At 34.8% G+C, this 20,062-nt stretch overlaps 1 protein-coding gene across 2 annotated transcripts in view; it reads right to left on the reverse strand.

Moving 5' to 3' along the window:
• The window catches only part of FYB1 (FYN binding protein 1), a gene marked incomplete at its 3' end in the record, with an annotated part of 137,085 nt that overhangs the window by 16,889 nt on the left and 100,134 nt on the right, over positions 1-20,062 (reverse strand). Inside the window, exons 4-11 of one of the 2 annotated variants that reach the window (XM_084233608.1) lie at positions 14,258-14,304; positions 12,602-12,621; positions 10,917-10,951; positions 9,700-9,820; positions 7,948-8,107; positions 7,320-7,461; positions 1,675-1,770; positions 748-885 (exon numbers count right to left, since the gene is read on the reverse strand). In XM_084233608.1, coding sequence (XP_084089734.1) covers positions 748-885; positions 1,675-1,770; positions 7,320-7,461; positions 7,948-8,107; positions 9,700-9,820; positions 10,917-10,951; positions 12,602-12,621; positions 14,258-14,304 — 759 coding nt within the window. The remainder of the gene's footprint in view (positions 1-747; positions 886-1,674; positions 1,771-7,319; positions 7,462-7,947; positions 8,108-9,699; positions 9,821-10,916; positions 10,952-12,601; positions 12,622-14,257; positions 14,305-20,062) is intronic. The other variant, XM_084233609.1, reaches the window with a different exon arrangement.

The following is a 20,062-nucleotide window of genomic DNA, read 5'->3' on the forward strand; positions in this document are numbered from 1 at the left end:
AAGTCTATGTGGAATAAATATTTTGTACAGATTTCAGTTGTTAAGTAGGGTGGTTCTATTGTAAACAAGAATATTCTTATACCGACAAACATTAAGAGTCTTCAAATTCATATATGTGGAATTTATGCTGAAGTGTATTTTGGGGATTGAAAGAAAAAACTTACATCCTAGGATTTGTTTAGATAAACTTAAGGTACTTAAAAAATTTACTATGGATACATATATAATTCAAATAGAATGAATATATCATATTGTGCAGAGAGTTACAAAGATTTTAAATAACTTACAGAATTCCAATTCGTGTCTAGCAAATTAATTTTTGAAAGTTATATATTTTAAGAGTAGTCAGTATAAAATATTATATAATAAAATGTACTACTGGAATTGCGAGTTTTTGGATATGATGCTGCAGTTAAAAAAAAATTCCTAAGTAAAGTATGTGACTATGTATGAATGTGTGAGGGTATGTGTATGTATGTATGTGTGTTTACATATGAACATAAGGAAATCAAAATAGATCTTTGAACCATGACAATTTTTGATTACTTTTGTTCTTCTTATATATTGGCAAACGCATAAGTTTAAGAGTGACACGGTCACAGTCAATGAGCCTGATGACTAATGAATATAACAAAAAGTAGTTTAAGCCTGTCAGAATTTGGTTATTGGTTATAAAATATTAGTAGCATTTGATTAAATTAATATTAGTGTAGTTATCATGCACTGGATTTGGTGGTCGACTCTTACGATGGACCTTCATTATTGTCAGACTCAGAGTCTTTAGTTTTCACTCGTATACTTTTCTTTTTGTCATCTTTTCCCTTTAACTTCTTCAAAATCCCCCAGGACCAGGAGTTACTTCTCTCTTCAACCGGTAGCATGGAGCTTTGGAGCATACAGGCATTAATTAAAATGTAACAATGGATTCAATGTAAAAACATTGGGTGGACATTCAGTTTTTTCTTAGTAATTATGCTTCATAGATCATTCAGGCAGTAGCTACTCATCATATTCAACAAGATGATGCTAGTAAGATTATAAGCCATGGTCTTTGAATATTGTTTGAATACTGTTGCTACTAGGTAAGTAGTAGTTACTATTTTTTTCTATTTATTGAGATTTCTCTTGCTTCTTCAACTAACAAGCTAAGTCAGATTAAGCTTTAAATATCCATTTAGTTTTATGATTAAATTGAGTAATTAATACATCTTAAATTTTAAATTATGCCATTTCAAAGGTTTTAACACTTAAAAGTTTAAGTATTCATATTGGTTCTGCTATAGATAGCATATGACATCAATTTATTTGAGTTGCTTATAATTATGATTATTATATAAAGGATTAACTATGTAACTCTAAATTCTAGAGATTGTTGTAAAACATTGGTTTACAAAATAATAATTAGAAAACATATCTATATCACCTGTAATTCACTCCTTTTTCATTTAACTACTTGGCATATTTGTTGAGGTCCTTCTAAACAGTACACCACTATATTTGAAGTGTGGTACAATTACACTTTTAATTTACTACTGCTTTCAATTAAGCAATCAAATCCTTGTTAGTAATGCAATATAGAACACTATTTTCTGCTTCTTTTTCTAACTAGAAATCAAAGTTACATTTCAGTAAATACAATAATTTTCAAGAAGGCAATTCACTGATCATTCTTACCCATCATCATCTTCTCCCTCTTCAATCCCATCATAAATATCATCTTCTGGGGGAGGTGGGAAGATTCCTTCATTTGGAGTAGGGAGAGAAAATCTTCTGTTAATTTTATGATTTGATAATGTAATAGTCATTCAAAATTTGATAATCTAGCTGCTTTCTTAAACTTCAGAAAGCCTCTTTAAAATATTAACCATTTAGGGCCTCCCCTGGTGGCGCAGTGGTTGAGCGCTGGGTTGCAAAGTTGCCTGCAGCCTCTGTAGTGCCGGTTCGATTCCCGGCCCCTGGGCGAGGGTCCCACATGGCATGACAGACCTCTCCTGCCGCGCCCACTGCTCCCCTCAGCTATATATTTTGTCAGTCTGCCTGTTGTGTTCCCCGCTCTGGCTCTGGTGAATTCTCTCACCCTCCCGTGTTTCTGACTGTACCCAGTGCTTGTGTAAATAAATAAATAAATCTTAAAAAAAAATAAATTGTTAACCATTTAAAGAAAAATAATATTTTCAACTCTCACATAGATAGGCAATTTAATTGCCCTGCTGATTATTTTATAAGGAATTACTAGAGATTAAGTATAATAACTGTATGAGAGTGATGAATGATTACTGTGCACTGGAGAAGAGCGGAAGGGGGAGAATATAAATATAAGAAAAACTAAAATTGAATCAAAGATACAATTACATATTTATTGTGGAGAAGGGAGTAAATGATAAATGAAAACTAACAGTGAGGAGGCATTCAGAAAAGGTACTTATCAAGCTATAAGTGAAGACATTGAAATGAAAGGTAAATTTGTTTGTATGAAGATAGTTGAAAGAAAGAAATGAAAAGTTACTGTTCATTTCTATTATTTCATTTCATCCAATTGATTTTTTCAAAGTAAGACCCTTTCTTTTTTTGATTTGTTATTCTATATACCTCAATAACATTGTTTTTTGACAAGCAATTATTTTACAAATGCTTACTGAGTATCTTCTCCATGCAGAAATATGCACAATGAAATTGAAATATGAGTTTTAGTATGAGAATTTCAGCATTGCAAGGGATTAATAAAATTCCTTTATTTTGTTGATGAGAAAGCTAAGCTAGAGGTTTTTAGAAGTCATAGCCAAGGTGATTATATGGTATCATCCGAACAATAATACTTCTGAAATAGGAGGCAGATGCTGTTACTAATTGTGCTCAATTGGCATAAATTGAGACTGCCATGGGTACACTGGAAGTTTAGTCACCCTGTAATAACTTGAAAGAAAGAAGTGATGGGGATGGGATGACAGAATCCAAATCCAGACCATAATTTCCTAGCCTACTATTCTTTCCATGACATTAAGATCCTCTTTAGTATTTGCAGATGGAAGCATTTTATCAAAAATGTTGAAAACTTGGAGAAACTGCAGTAAAAGTGTTTGGCTTACCTCCACTTCCACTGTGGCTAGAAAAACAAGCATAAACAAATTAAATTAATCTATGAAGGATCTAGTTCTCAGGGAGAGATGTATGTATATTAGCAGTTCTACAAAAGGGAAATAACATTCCAATTAAAATTTATCAGCATGTTATATGTGAATAGGAAGAAAAATTTGTCCTTATTACAACAGATGAATAATAGCAAAGCAAATGACAAAACAAAACAACCAGTAAGAATCAAGTGAGACTCAGCAAAAAAATGTTCAAAGCAAGGATACTGTTTGCCTTTAACATTTCCCCATTAAGCAGTTTTCATATTATACATAGTTAGATGATTCCACAGGACTTATTAAATAATAATACTATTTCAGGAGTCAAATAAGGCCATTATTGTATTAAATTCAATTCTCTTTCAATGTCTTAAAGCCATCATATTTTATTCTTGGTCTAGTGGTATTAAACATTTTTATTTTTTATATACTTATTTTTTATTAAGTAAATTTTTTCTTACATTGTTGTAGTCCCCATAGTTTCCCTGCCACCATATAACCCATGAGCCATCACCATATTCTCTTATATTCTTCCCTCTGCTGTTTTGCACCTTACACCCCCTCCTTTGCAGTATGCTTCAGGTCTATAGTCAACTTGCTGGTTTTGACTTTTACTTGACCTTTTGTTTGGTTTCTCTATATTCCACATAAGTGAGATCATCCAGTATCATATTTTTCCTTCTGACTAATTTCAGCTAGCATAACCCCTTGCAGCTCCACTCATGTTGTTGCAAATGGCATGAGTTTGTCTTTTTTGATTGCTGAGCAATATTCCAATATTCCAAATATGGAAACCTTACACACAGGGCTTTTATACAGTGTGAACCCTAATTCTCTAAAGCCAGGATGCTTGCATTTCTTATTACTTCCACAACATTCTGTATTTCAGTGATTTTATTTTGCTCATGTTTCCCATGAAAGCATGAGTTCCATGAATGACAAGGAAATATAGACTATGAAAAGTAGAAAAATTTCATGTCATTGAGTTTTATTCCTTCATTTTTCAGAAAAGAAATGGAAGCTCTGAGAAATTGACTTGACCAAGCCCACTTTAAATTAACTGAGTTGCTGAGGCAACATGAGCTTCTTGCCTTCCGAGAGTTGTTTTACCAACACCGACCTGCAGACCCTGCACTGCCATTTTGGCTCTTTGGATAATCTGACAGCAATGGTCTGATATTGCAACCATACAGCATAAGTGTCTACTAATATCTAATTCCTCAACCTTAACTTAGAATGAAAGAAACTGATCTAACACAAATCTATGATTAATTTAGAAATAAAAACTTATCTGTGTAATGGAAACTTTGAAAAAAAATGCTGTTTTCATATGTAAAAAAATGGATTTTTGATGATGTTTAAGTATATTCTCTACTGCTTACAAACTATTTTCACACTCATTTTCTATGACACTGCCCTTTGAATATAAAGCAGGCAGTTAGAATTATGTGAAGGAAGGCAATTTTAGGGACTGTCAGTACTGACAAATACATCTAAAAATGGCCTATTTAGAATGCAAAACATCTAACAGGTGAAGGAGACAACAAAGACTAGAGAGTATGAGAAAAGAAGAGGCAAGAGGAAACCATAAAGGGGATGAGAAAGTTGAGAGGTGTGCATAGAAAAAAGTCTGTTACATGATGCAGGTCTGATATTTGCATTTGTAATTTCCTTTCCTTCCATGGTTTATGTTTGTTACAGACACTGCTTTGTTGAGGGCAAGAGAGGACAGCTCTCAGGACCTGTGCTTTTAAGCCTCTTGTCTACCAAGACTTTGAAGTGCAGAGTCAGCAATTATGACCCTGGAAGAATGGCAAAAAGCGGGTAAAGAGTGAAAGGAACCAGGAGGTATGTGGAAGAGGGAGAAGGAGACTTTGGTGCCATCTCTCATTCTGCCAGGGCAAGCAGCCGGCTGGGCTCAGCATCTTCCGTGTTCCACTAAGGACAAAGCATGTTCTGTTAGGAGATTTCTACCACCAGCAGCTGTAGTTTAAAAAATAAAACTTGTGTAGAAATTACGCTTCTTTCATTTTCGTATTGAATATGCATAAGGGGGATGGATACTAGTAAATATTATAGTGCCACACTTGTTTAAGATATTGAGTCTTAAAACCACATACCTCCTCCAACCACATTTTATTAAATAGAAGATTCTTTTTCTGCTACATGTTTAATAAGTAGATCATGTCTTTTGGAGTTGGGTATGGATTCAATACAATGAAAAAAGTAATAGCATTAGTTTGGGGAAACATTCACCCACTATGGCTAAATCGTGCTTCATTTTTTAAGACTATCACCCCTTTTTAAAGAAATGATTTTTTTTGCACCTCAGTATAAAAATGTTATTTGTTAGGGCCTCCCCGGTGGCGCAGTGGTTGAGCGCTGGGTTGCGAAGCTGCCCGCGGCCTCTGCGGCGCCGGTTCGATCCCCGGCTGCTCCCCGGCCACCAGAGGAGGGTCCCACATGGCGCGCAGACCTCTCCTGCCGCCCGCTGCTCCCCTCAGCAGTGTATTTCGGTCCTTCTGCCTGCTCTGCTCCCCGCTCTGGCTCTGGTGAATTCTCTCACCCTCCCGCGCTTCTGACTGTACCCAGTGCATGTATAAACAAAACAAAACAAATAAATAAATCATAAATAAATAAAAATACATGCCTCTAAAAAAAAATGTTATTTGTTAATATTGTTAATATAATAGAACTCTTTAATCTATGTTAGACAAATGGATTTTTTAAATAAAAATAAAGTGTGAAAACTGTATACATATCAATAATATATTGTATGTGGCTTGACATATTCAGAAAATCCTGTAAATCTCAGACTATATGTGGTACTTCAATTGACACCCAATATGGCATTAACTGATTCTTAAATGTCAATGTGTTTCTTATTATTAGAGTCAATTTATGATCTGTAAATTCCTGTGCACATCTTGCATATTTTGATATATGCTGAATAACTTATGTTCACAACATAGGAATGTGTTTCCAGCTATAATTTATTTTAGAAGATGAAACTGCTAGGAAACAGTATAATAAATATTAATGATGGCATGAGGCAAAAGCAAAGGGAAACCTAATTCTTTATATGCTTTGTAAGTATATTACTAACTTGATAGTTTTACATGTTGTATATCGTTAATAACCGAAGCATTTTTTCCCTTTAAATCTGAGTTATGGGGAATGCAGGTGCACTTTACCTGAGTGCACTTCTAGCACAGGTTATGTTTTTTGTGGACCACAATGGAAATTTCCCAATTCCACAAAGAGGATTCTTAACTGGGCTGGAGATTTTCCTTCTCCTTTCCCATCAACTTGACATAATGGCTTTACAAGGAAAGGCAGGTATTGGAGGAAAGAGGGAATGAAAGGTGAAGAAGAACGGAAAAGCAAGAAGGAAACTAAAGGACAAAGGAAGATTGCAGTTAGGGTGAAGAGATAGATGAGGAATCAGGGAGTGAGAAAGTGAAAGACTCAGAGGGGAAAGCAGGGAAGTAAAGCGGGGAAAACACAGGGAGAATATATCTACTCTCCTCTCTTTGCGTCTCCAGAGGATGTCTTTTTCTGTTCCCCTGCTCCAGAAGGGGTGCCCAAAAATCTTGGGAGAAAGTCACTGTATTCTAATGGACTGAGTGACTCATGCAAAGTGGACTTTTAGTTGATTTCCAGATATCCCACAGAATAACTTTTACTTTATTAAAAAGATTTATTTTATTCATGCACACTTTTAGTTTTTTACTTTAAAAGTAGAGTTGTAGTACAAAAAAATTGTGTTTTCTGTTTCCAAATAAGAACAACAACTATATTTAGACTCAGAAATTTCAGTGCTAAATGTTTCATATTTTTTCTGAGTTAAATTTTAAATTACATGCTTCGTAGTTTATAAAATCATATCTACTTCAGGCACATCCCTAACACCTAATCAGAAAGAATATTATGAAACATTGTTTTGGAATGACAACATATTTGACAGGATATTACAAATGGCTTGTTATTTTTTTCAAATACTATTTGATACTTATAACCAGAGTAAAATAAAAGACTTTAATAAACAGAACAGAGTTTCAAAGGATCTTTCCTTATATTCGTTATTTTAAATAGTAATTTAGCTTAGGGATAGAAGATATTAGTTTCTTAAAATATACACTCTGACAAGAAGACAGTCTGGTGTGTTTTACAGTGTGCATTTGCACATACCTGTTCACATCCTGCTCAGCAACATCATCATATACTTCTTGGTCATCTTGAAGAGGTCTTGATGAAAAGGCACTGAAGGAGTTTTTCTTCCTTTTCAAAGAATCATAATCAATCTCTACAGCAGTTGTTTTAATATAGCCATCTATCAAAAGGAGAATGATTCATGTTCAGTTAACTAAAGTTTAAACATTTTAAGGTTGTGAAGAAAACATCAATTGCGCACTTGCTCTTTAAACTTTCCTTTCATCACTTTGTTTGGTGTCTGATTTATGTACTTCTCATGTAGATACATTGTACTTTATTTTGTCAAAGACTTATGCTGCTGTGATTTGGGGTAAACCTATTATTTTAAAGATTCCAAAGTGATTCACATGAGTCATTTTTTCCTTTTAACATCAATGATGAATCTAATGCCCTTTGTCCCTCCTTGGAACAATATAAACATTGACTTTGTTCCCCATCAAAAGGATAACAGATGAAGTGAAGATGAGCTAGACCTGCCATTTTAAATCTGTTTTTTTCCTGCAACATACTCCTAACTTATGCTTATAGCATTCTGAAAGAATTGGCACATTTGATATAGGTTCCAAAAGAGAAGACTTTGAAGTTATAGGAAATTCGAACTCACATGACCCCCTCGCTGTTCTGCCCAACCATTTTCCTTCAGGGTTGTCTGTGATGCGGATTATTTCAATTTGGTCTCCTTGCTTGACGCTCAGTTCATTCTTTCCTCCTTTGACATCACAGCAAGCTTTTGCTTGATGGAGGACTTGAATAGGGCCTGTCAGCTGCAGAGAGGAAAGAAATAATCACAAGTGGCGTCTTTACTATTCAGAAAATCTTTAAGCAACGCAGTTTTCAAAGACAATATGTCCACAACTTGGCAAGCTGCCTACTTCCAACATTATAGGCTTGAACTAGAAATTGAGGGTGAATGTCATTTCTGGGGAATGTTCTAGGTGTTAGGGGAAAATCACAGAGGTCAGAAGACCAGCAAAGGATAGATAAGCATGTGCTTGGGCACCAGAAGAGAGTGACATTTATCTGCTGACTCTGTGAGTGACTTGCTGACAATCCCTAATAGCTGAACACCACTTTTGTGTGACAATCCACATTGGTGCTGTGTTTTGATGGAGCCTTTCCCTTTTTGTGTTGTGTGGTAATTCACATGGTCCTCTGCAGGTTTAAAATGGCAAAAAGAAAGGTAAGGGGTAGTGGTGGATGGTACTTATGGAAAAATTTTTTTCCTTCTTTTTCTCTTTTAACTTTACAATAGTTGAATGCTTATAAACTTGGAGTATACATGGCTAGCTACGAAGAAGGTATTATTTTTCAAATAACTTTGTACATAAAAAGATAGCAAATGTTTGTGAAGTTTAAAAATTAATATCCTGATAGTACGCTGATTTGCTGACAGCAGGGGAATAATCTAGTTTATACCATGAAACTGAATTTCTTTACCCTACACTGATGTCTTCGTAGATCTTTTAACATGCAAATATACATTATAATTTTGAAAGAAACTAGGCCTTATATTTTTAAACTCAGGATGCTACTTGAGGCATGTGACATATCATTTATTAAGTATCCCTGAGAAAGAAAAGAGAGTGTGATAGGACAGTGATGTTGAGATACATCCTAATTAAGAAACTAGGCCTTATATTTTTAAACTCAGGATGCTACTTGAGGCATGTGACATATCATTTATTAAGTATCCCTGAGAAAGAAAAGAGAGTGTGATAGGACAGTGATGTTGAGATACATCCTAATTTTGTAATTTTGAGTGTGAAATTTTTTTTATAGTTAAATAAACATGATGTTAAGTCATAGTTCTTGTGTCAATTTAATCTTAATATCTATCAACATTTCAGTGGAAGGCATATAGCTAGTGAAGTCGTAGTCTTGACAAACTTCGGAGTTCTGATTTAGTGATATGATTTCCAGTTCCTAATTTTTTATTACTAAAAAAATTATTTGAGTGAAGTGTGCAAAGTTGACTCTTACAAAAGAAACACAGGCAAAAACTCACATAATTCCATCAATAGTCTAAACAATTCTTCATAAAAATGTGCTATGAAGATTTTCCATTTATTTTTTCACATTTTCCACATGAAAATATAAAAATTGGTAGCTGTACATTCTGTAAGTTTAAATGTTTTAATAATCAGAGTATAATATTAATTTTACTTATATATTATAAACTTTTCAAAAATTGAATGACTCCTTTAATAGATATGGTGCCTTTTGTAACACTGATTTACTTGATTCCATAGTGAACTTTCAGGAGAGGTATTACTCTCACTTTAAAATGGTGTCCCTTGTGTGTGAAAGTTATAAAGTGAGGTAACTCTTTTTCACCCTTCAGTCACAAAGATCTTACCTTAAACTTCTTCTTTATCTCTTGTTCTTTCTTTTCTCTTTCTTTTTGCTCCTTTTTCTCCTGCTCTAATCGCTTCTTTTCCTCCTTTTCCCTTTTCTTCTCTCGTTCTTTGGATGTTTCTCTATAGAATAAAAATTGTTAGACTGTTTCAGCATCTGCAGGTGCTGATTTGTTAAGGTTTGCCATCCCAAACAGAAGATGGTTGCTGAAGTATAGGTGGTGAAAAGTGAAGCGTTGTCAAAATTCTTAGGTCACTGAGGTCGTTAATCAATAAGAAGTATACAACTGAGGATACCTTCTAATAGCTCTGCTTCCCATACAGCTTGCCCCAACGAGTAGAGCACATTGTGTATAAAGGCCCTGTTCTTACTCATGTCAACACACTTTCATGCTCTTTCATGAACATGTAATCACAGGTACAAGAGCATCCATGCAAACTTTGTCAAAAATGTTAGTCAGAATTGAATGAATAAGAACTGGGTAGAGAAAAATTAAGATAGTTGAATCAACATAAGATAAAAAAAACATGTTTATGACTTTTACTCACTCTCCAAGACAATTTTTTTAGTCTCAGGCACCCTAGAAACTCATTTTGAAACTATTTTTAAACATATTTCCGCCATACTTTGGCATCTGGCACCATGATAAGTTATTTCATGGCATCCATGTGACGTAAAGCATCACTCAGGTGAGGAAGATATACATTAACTAGTGCCAATGACTGAGGACACTAAAAGCAAGAAATACAACTTCTTGGCTGTGTAATTCCTTCTGATGAGTCTCTGATCTCTCACATAAAATTTTTTAATGGTTCCTGTAAAATCTTTAGAGAAGTAATGTCCTGAGTTCATTCCCTGCCAGGAAGGTGACCCACATGGCACAGCAGACCTCTCCTGCCTCGCCCGCTGCTCCCCCCAGCAGTGTATTTCAGTACATCTGCCTGTAATGATCCCCACTCTGTCTCTGGTGAATCCTCTCATCCCTTCGCCACCACACCTCTGGCCTACACCCCAGTTCTTCTACACAAAAATAAATAAAATCTTTAGGAAAAAAAAATCTTTAGAGAATAAAGGACCTTCTGTACTTTGCATTGAAAAAAATATTATTATATACAATTATCAGAACAATAAAGCTTCCCCCTAGTGTTATATAGCCACTTTATATGAAACACTACAATCATCTTAAAAAGGAAATAAAGTAAAAAGTGTAACTCATACATGTCTTCATATGTTTCTCCTTCACTATCTTGTTCCTGTCACGAAAAACAATAATGATTAATTTTAGTTTTGAATTTAAAACATCAGTAATGATTAACTTTAATACAAATATTTTAATACAAATATTTAATACAAATAAATAATTTTAATACAAATTTAATACAAAAATAATACAAATATTGTATTAATTTAATACAAATATTTAATACAAATACAAATAAAAAAATGATTAAATTTAATACAAAAAATACTTAGAAAGACAACTGCAAACTGAAATATGTGTAAACTTGGCTTGTTTAAAATACTTTAGCAATAGACTATATCAAATTAAAGAGCTTTTGCACAGCAAAAGAGACAATAACAAAAACAAAGAGAAACCCCACCAACTGGGAGAACATTTTTGCACCCAACACTAATGATAAAGGACTGATCACAAAAATCTGCAAAGAGCTGATGAGTCTCAACAACAACAAAGAAAATAATCCAGTCAAAAAATGGGCAGAAGAGCTTAAAAGAAACTTCTCTGAAGAGGAAATGCAAATGGCCAACAGGCATATGAAAAAATGTTCAACATCACTTGTCATCAGGGAAATGCAAATCAAAACTACCATGAGATACCATCTTACACCAGTGAGAATGGCACATATTAAAAAAACTAGCAACAACAAATGTTGGCGAGGGTGTGGAGAAAAAGGAACTCTTCTGCACTGTTGGTGGGAGTGCAAACTGGTCCAACCACTGTGGAAAGCTGTGTGGAGATTTCTGGACCTACTAAACATAGAGCTTCCATATGACCCAGCAATTCCACTCCTAGGTATTTACCCAAAGGACACAGAAACATCAATTCCAAAGAGCACCTGCACCCCTATGTTTATAGCAGCACTGTTTACAATAGCTAAGCTTTGGAAACAACCCAAATGCCCAAAAATAGATGACTGGATCAAGAAGATGTGGTACATATATACCATGGAATATTACTCAGCATTCAAAAAAGATAAACACATGCAATTTGCTGCAACATGGATGGCGCTGGAAGGGATCATGCTCAGCGAAATAAGCCAAAAAGAAAAAGAAAAATACCGGATGGTCTCACTCATAGCAGGAATCTAGAAAACTTAAATAAGGGACCAGGAAAATGAATAACTATAAGAAAGTGAAAATCAAAATCAACAAAAAACTATGAACCAGAGACACTTTTAGGGGGGCGGGGGCGGGAGGGGAGGGATTGGGGTCAGAATGGGGGGCTGCAATTGTATGGGGAATATAACAATAAAATTTATAAAAAAAAAAAAAAAAGAATGAAGGTGGGATATACATATATTTGTGTGTATATATATATATATATATAATATATATATGAAAAGATAAAAAAAAAATAAAATAAAATACTTTAGCAATAGACTGAGAAAATAAGAATATAAAGGTTTCATTTCATAGCCTACCATAAAATTCAGAAGTATAGCTAGACTTAAGTTTATATTCAGCACTATGAAATTATTATAAATCACTGTAGTGATTAGTGTTTAATGTCTCAGATATTTTTCATGAAATAAGATTACAAATGGAAAAGTATCATTATTCATAAGAATTTACATTTGTTTGGTTTATATCAATAGAAAATGAATAATAATAATTGTTGAATATTTTAGCTATAGCAATATAATATGAGAAGAAAAAAATCTGACCTCTTCTAGATTTCCAGTACCTGAAGGGTTAAAAACAGAGATTAAAATTTAACATGCTGTGATTAAGAAGCACTTTAGTAAAGGACTGTTATATGTAATATAATATTCTAAATAGTTAAACAGAATAAACTAACAGAAATGATGCTTTATTAAAGATATAGAAGCACCAAATACAATACATGCTTTGGGCCCTTACTATGGTTTTTTGATATTGACAACTTAATCATACAAATTATGAAATCATTACATTGTTTTTCATAAAATAATACAAAAGTCAAAAAATAATGAGGACACTGTTTAGTACTTTATAAAAGGCAAGTATATTTGGTTATATGGCTTTTGTGGAGTAAAAGTATTTTCAGAAAATCACAATTTCATACTTTTTGACTTATTTTTCACAAAGATGGATTTGCATTCATGCATCAAGCAAGTCAAGTTAATTAGATTTTAAAAATATTTTACTGCTCCAGTGTCTAGATATATCAATTAATGATTAGATATTAAAACATAGAGCAATAATTAAAAAAAAAAACAGTGGTGTTGGTATATAAACAAATGGATCAATGGAATAAAGTAGACAGCCAGGGCCTCCATGGTGATGCAAGGTGTTAAACACAGCTCTATGAAGCTACCCACAGCCACCACAGCACAAGTTCCATCCCCGGCCAGGGAGGTGACCCACATGGCACAGCAGACCTCTCCTCACTCGCCCATTGCTCTCCTCAGCAGTGTATTTCAGTTAGTCTGCCTGTTCTGTTCCCCACTCTGTCTCTGGTAAATCCTCTCAACCCCCACGCCTCTGGCCTGTACCCCAGTTCTTGTATGCATAAATAAATAAATCTTAAAAAAAATAGCAGAGCAACAGATGACAAATTTATATGCACACACACATTTATATGCATAGACACACATAAACAGTTGATACAGTGTAAAAGTGGCATTATAAATTAATGAAAGAATGGATTTTTCATTTAAAGTACAGTAATGGCAAAATGATTCTATACATGATGTAAAAAATTCTACTAACTCTTTAAAGGTAGACTACATATCAAAGACCTAAAAACAAAGAATAAATTTCATAGAAGAAAGTATGAGTACTCAAGATACAACTTCTTAAATAAAACTTAAAAAGCATATACTACAAATTTAAAATTAATGAATTATATAAAAATTCGTTTATGTTCCATTAAGGACAGCAAGAGCTAAGTTAATAAAAAATGAATGGACTGAGAGAAGGTATTTGCAATATCTACATCTGACATATGATTACAATTGTCTGGAATATACAGGAAGTACTATGTAGCAATTAACAGTAACAAATTAAATACATATAGAGTAATACCACATTGAGTATTTTAAAAAGACCAGAGAGAGATAACTTATGTAAATTCAAATGCATGCACATATACAGCATTATGCAAAACATGTATACAAACACATATACTTTAAATATGTTAGGATATTTGTCTGTGATAAAAAGAAGAGCAGAAAAAGAGGGGTTATAGAACTAAAAGGGAATGAACAAGTAAGTAAAACAAGAACAGGGATTCCAGCATGGGCCATGATAATGACCCATTAATGACCTTTGAGAATGACTAACTTTATCTTCTGCACTTGCAGTACCAAATAAATAAATGCAGCATCGCTGTCTCTTACCGTCAGAGGGCATGAAACCATCCTGATGGTCTTCGTTTACAGGGATTCTAAAAATAAGAAAGAAAAAAAATTGAGAAGAGAATTAGAAGGTGTTCACCTTGAAAGGAAAAATTAAGGGAACAGTTAAAAAATATTCTTTTTAATATTTGCTCTGATTTAAATTTTCAGAAGTCCTTGGAATAGACTTCAGCCTTATATTTATGCTATTTTTATATTTATATTTTATATTTATATTTATATTTTATATTTATATTTATTATATTTTATAATATATTTATATTTAATATTATTTTATATTTATATTATATATTATATTTATATTTTATATTTATATTTATATTTTATATTTATGCTATATTTATGCTGGAGAAAAAAGCAGAGATTCAGAGAGGTTGAGTATAGTACTGTCCATTCATGGTGGACAGATGCAATTAACCCAGTTTTAGGGCAGGAATGTTTCCCTTTAAAATAGCGGAAAATCAATAGTTCAATTCTAGGATTCCGAAGGCAGTTGATTGGTTCTATCATAGATATATGAAAGGGAATTAGTTCTAATCCTCAAATCCTTCACCTTTTCCAGATGTTCTCCACCTGGCTTTACTTTCCACACTTGTGTCTTGAATTCCTAGGTGCTTCATTCCAAACCCTTCACCCAACTTCTCTTAACATTGTTAATACCTTGCTCCCACAAAAATTAATGGAACAATCTACATTTTTTAAAATTCTATTCTTTGGTTGATTAGCATAGGAGGGGAAAATTCTCATCTTACTAATTCTAGCTCTCTCACATAATTGATATTCAATCAACTGTATCCTCAACACTATTTCACAATCTCATTGGACTGTTTTTAGTCAATCATCTCTTGTATCATTCTTCTTGATGGTTATTCAAAACCTTCACCTCTTTCCTCATCCAATAATCTTTTCCTCATATAACCACGATCTCCTTGAAAAATAATAATTATTTTTAAATAAGTATTAGTTTTAAAAATAATTAATAAATATATAATTATCATAGCATGCTATATTGTAATAATTTGAATATTTAAATTAGACCTTTGCATTGTTAATTTTAATTGAATATTAATAAAAACACAAGCGGTAAATACCTTAGACATGAGAATACATGGGCATTCTACAGAATAAAAATATATAGCTCTTTTTTTAAATGATTTATTTATGCATACAATAACTGGGGTACAGGCCAGAGGTGTGGAGGGTGAGAGGATTCATCAGAGACAGAGTGGGAAGCAGAACAGGCAGGATGAATGAAAATACACTGCTGAGGGAAGCAGTGAGCGAGTCAGGAGAGATCTGCTGTGCCATGTAGGTAGTTTGATCCCTTGGCCAGAGATGGAACTTGTGCTGCAGTGGCTGTGAATAGCTTCATAGGTTGTGTCTTAACAACTTGTGCCACCAGGGAGTCCCATAGCTCTTTTTTTTTAAACTGCATTATTATTATTTTTTTAAGATTTATTTATTTATTTATACAAGCACTGGGTACAGTCAGAAGCGCGGGAGGGTGAGAGAATTCACCAGAGCGAGAGCGGGGAGCAGAGCAGGCAGAAGGACCGAAGTACACTGTTGAGGGGAGCAGCGGGCGGCAGGAGAGGTCTGCGCGCCATGTGGGACCCTCCTCCAGTGGCCGGGTTGCAGCAGGGCATCAAACCAGCACTGCAGAAGCTGCTGGCAGCTTTGCAACCCAGCGCTCAACCACTGTGCCACCGGGGAGGGCCTAACTGCATTATTTTTTATTGTCGTAGCACTGGTATACGCCGCCATATATGATTCAGATATTGGTTCACACCTTTCACATGTATGTCACCCCACCACTCCCACCACCAAGCACCCATGGTCCTTTACTATAGTCCACTGGGTCCTCTCCATATTCTACCTCCTGCCCTTTGCCCCTTCCCATCTGGTAGCCTCAATTCTATGCTCAGATTTATGTTTCTTTTGTCTTCTTTCATTTTTTTCCTCTATAATTCACACATGAGTGAAATCAGTAGTATTTCTCTTTCTCCTTCTGACATTTCATATAGCCCTTTTCACAGAAGACAAGGTTCTTATGCTCAGTCTTATTCTTTTACAGTTTTGTCTTATCATCCTCCTACATCCTCTTCTCACTTACTAATACTAGTAGCTCATTTTCTGAACATCCACTGGTTTCTTATTCCTCCAATCCTAAGCAATGCTATTTCCCTCCTCTGTAATAATCTGCCCTCTCATCATACCCTGCTTGTGTTCCCTGCTTAATCGTTGAGCCTCTTAAACACACACTCTCTCTCTGCAGGTATCCATGTCTTCCTTAAGTCCACTGGGTTGCCGCTTCTTTGTCATACATCACTCTATTAGAGTAATTATTCTGACTTGCTATAATTATACAGTAATTATCTCAGGTCTCTCTTCCCACTATGAGACTGCAGGACCCTTGAGGAAAGAAGATTGTCACTGTTAGTTAGTTTATTATTATACCTGTCAATTTTAGAAAGTTATTAGAATAATTCCTGCCATGTACATGACTTTTTTTTTTTTTTGAGGAGTTAATGATGCCCTAGTAATACTAAGACATTAAATTAATTTTTGTAACTGAAGTGAATTGCTTATTGTGGTTTTTGAAACAGACTGTTAAATCAAAAAGACTCCTGGACTTGCAGTTTACTTCCTAAGACACTCGGATGAATAACAAATACTTGCAAAATGAGGGGCGTCTGCACAGCACACTCAGATGTATGTGCCAGCATGTTTATGCAAACCTCTTATTACTTGTAGCCAATGTTTGCACGCACACATTTATTCACAAATCCAACATCACAGCACATAAATTTTAGTTTATTTTATTTAGGTTTAAATTCACAACATGCTTCACAATAAAATATTCAACAAATGTGAAACAGTGATAAGAATAGAAGTCATTGTTAAGAAAAGAAAAAGATGAGAAGTAGGTGAATGCTGTAAATAAATTCAGGTCAAACTATCACCAATTGTTCAAAAAATTGCATTCTGGGCATTGAGAAAATCCCCATAGGGAGATAAAGAGATGATGAGATTAGTTAGTCCCAGTTCCAGAAAGCTAAGCAGAGAGCAGGTAAAGGGGGGAAAAAAGGAACCTTCTCGGCGATTACAGTATTTTACAGTACCAACATCTTTGTTTTTTGCTACACGATGCAGAATTCAATAGGCAAAGGGAAGTTATTTTAATATTATGACTTTCATTTTTAGAAAGTCATTACAGCTCTTTTTCCTGACTTTTAAAGTTGTAAATTTGTTGAACTTTATACCTATTTGTTATTCATGACTTTTATTTATGAATCTAATTTTTAATTACTACAGTTTTTTTTTAAAGAAAGAGAAAATCTAAGTGACACAGAATTTTGTTCTATACCTGCCCTTACTGAGAATGAAACCTTGTAAGCTTTTCTGTGCAATGTGTATTCCCATGTTTAACACACAAGGGATTTTTAAAACATTGTTTAAGCCAATGCAATCCAAATGGAGTTAGGTAGGACTATCTGGTAGAGTGTGATATGACAAGTTTTAAACTCCAGAAAATTTTAAGCTAGATTTCTAGTGGCTAAAAAGGTTATACTTACAAATATTTCTTCTCTATTTGTAGCACCAACAACAGTCTCACATTGATTATAAATGACCTCAGGGTAAGAACAGTTTTACCTTTACTTTCCCTGCCTTAGTCACTTCCCATTATTTATTATTTCTTATTACTTCACTTTTCCTGTCTCATTACTATTAATAACCATATGATTTGTTTAGTATACCAAAATACGCAACCTTTGGTTTTATTTTCATATAAAGACTACTTATGCCATTAAAATTATGAGTAATTTGAAAAATGCTAGGAAGAAATAGGTTCCACTAAAGATTTTGATTTGAACACAAATAATAATAAACACCCTCTTTGACTCAGTTCAGTTTCACTACAGAAGTCTAAGTTAAAACAGTAGAAAATGTAACAAGCTGATTTCTGACCACTAGGTGGAGAAACAATACAGTAATAAATTATGTTTTAAACTCATTGTAACTTTGGCCTCAACGGCTTTATTTAAAAAAATATTATTATTTCTAATTCTCACTTCCCTCCAATCTTTTACCATTGAAGGCATTATGACTTGAATGATAAAATTACAAATGACTTCTAAAAAGCATTGCAGGTAATGAAGGCTATCTTTGCTCCTGAAATTCCTTCTTGATACCAATTAGAGATTTGTTTTCTTGCCTCAAATAATACAGGGACTCTATACGGTGGGGAGAACTGTAAATTTTATCAGTCATTTGCTCATTTGGGTAGCCAGTCTCTCCTACACGTGGGATCTCTATTATTCTAGTACTTGATTCCAAGAATTTTCCCCTTTCTCTGTCATTATAATTCTTCCCCTTCTTTTTGGCTCTTCCCCCTTAGCATGCAAATATACTGTTACTTCTTCCATCAAAAAGAAACTTGATTCCCTTTCCCTAGCCAATCACTGTGCTATCTCTGCTTCCTTTTTCTCCAGTAAAGGGTTGTCTATTGACCTCCTCCTGTATGGTGAAAGGTAGAACTGGACTTCTAGTGATGATCTCAATGTAATGTATACAGACATTGACCTATAATGATACATACTTGAAATTTATAAAAAGTGGCGCAGCGGTTGAGTGCTGGGTTGCGAAGCTGCCCTCAGCCTCTGCAGCCCCGGTTCGATCCCGGGCCACTGGGAGAGGGTCCCACATGGCACGCAGACCCCTCCTGCCGCCCGCTGCTCCCCTCAGCAGTGTACTTTGGTCCTTCTGCCTGCTCTGCTCCCCGATCTGCCTCTGGTAAATTCTCTCACCCTCCCGCGCTTCTGACTGTACCCAGTGCTTGTATAAATAAATAAATAAATCTTAAAAAAAAAGTTTTATTGCAAAGTTACTTCAATAAAATTTTTCAAAAAGAGTATCTGTTTTTGCTCTTTCTGATTCCTCACCTTTCATGCTCTTTTAAAGCAATTTCAGTCAGACTTGTAGACCCACCACTCTGGAAAGTTTTACCCATTCTGATCCCTACAATCCTTACTTATCACACTTTCAGCAGCATCAGACAATAGATTGCTACAGCCTCCTCCTTGGGAATTCTATCTTTACTTGGCTTCCAGGACACCCTTGTGCTGCTTTTCCCCTGCTCCTCCCTAGAGGAGGTTGTTCCCTTTTATTCTCCTTTGCTGAGTTTTCTTCTTCTGGATCAGGCAGTGTCAGAGTTCTCCAGTTCTCCATTTTTCTCTTTTCACTTTACACTTACTTCCCTGGTGACCCTAGCCAGTCTCATGACTTTTAAGTGTGGAATATTTGCCTATGACATTCAAGTTTCTATTTTTAACCCAGAGCTCTCACCCCAACTCTTCACTATTTATACACACTTGCCTCCTTGACATCTCCCCTGGGATATTTAAGAGGCACCCCAGGCTTCACATTGCTTTACCAGCTCTGTCTTCTCACCCCTAAACCTCACTTTCAGCCTCCCCATTTCAATCGATGGAAATATTTCCTTTTTTTCTTTCACACCCCAAATCCAAATACTATTGTCTTTGCTTTCAAAATGTATCCAGAATCAAAACTCCTCATCCCACCTCCCCAGCTACCATACGGATGAGAGTCACTTCCAAATCTTGCCTGAAATTCTGCAATATCTACCTAACTGCTTCAGCATTTGCTCATGATAGCTTTTCAACACAGCTGTGAAGGCAAGATTTATATGACGTAAGTCAGAAAGCATCATCATTTTGCTCAAACTCTGTCAGTGACTCCCTTTTCACTTGGGATGAGAGCCACAGT

Source organism: Talpa europaea (assembly GCF_964194135.1).
Source record: "Talpa europaea genome assembly, chromosome: 5".
In the NCBI taxonomy this organism is placed as follows: Eukaryota; Metazoa; Chordata; class Mammalia; order Eulipotyphla; family Talpidae; genus Talpa; species Talpa europaea.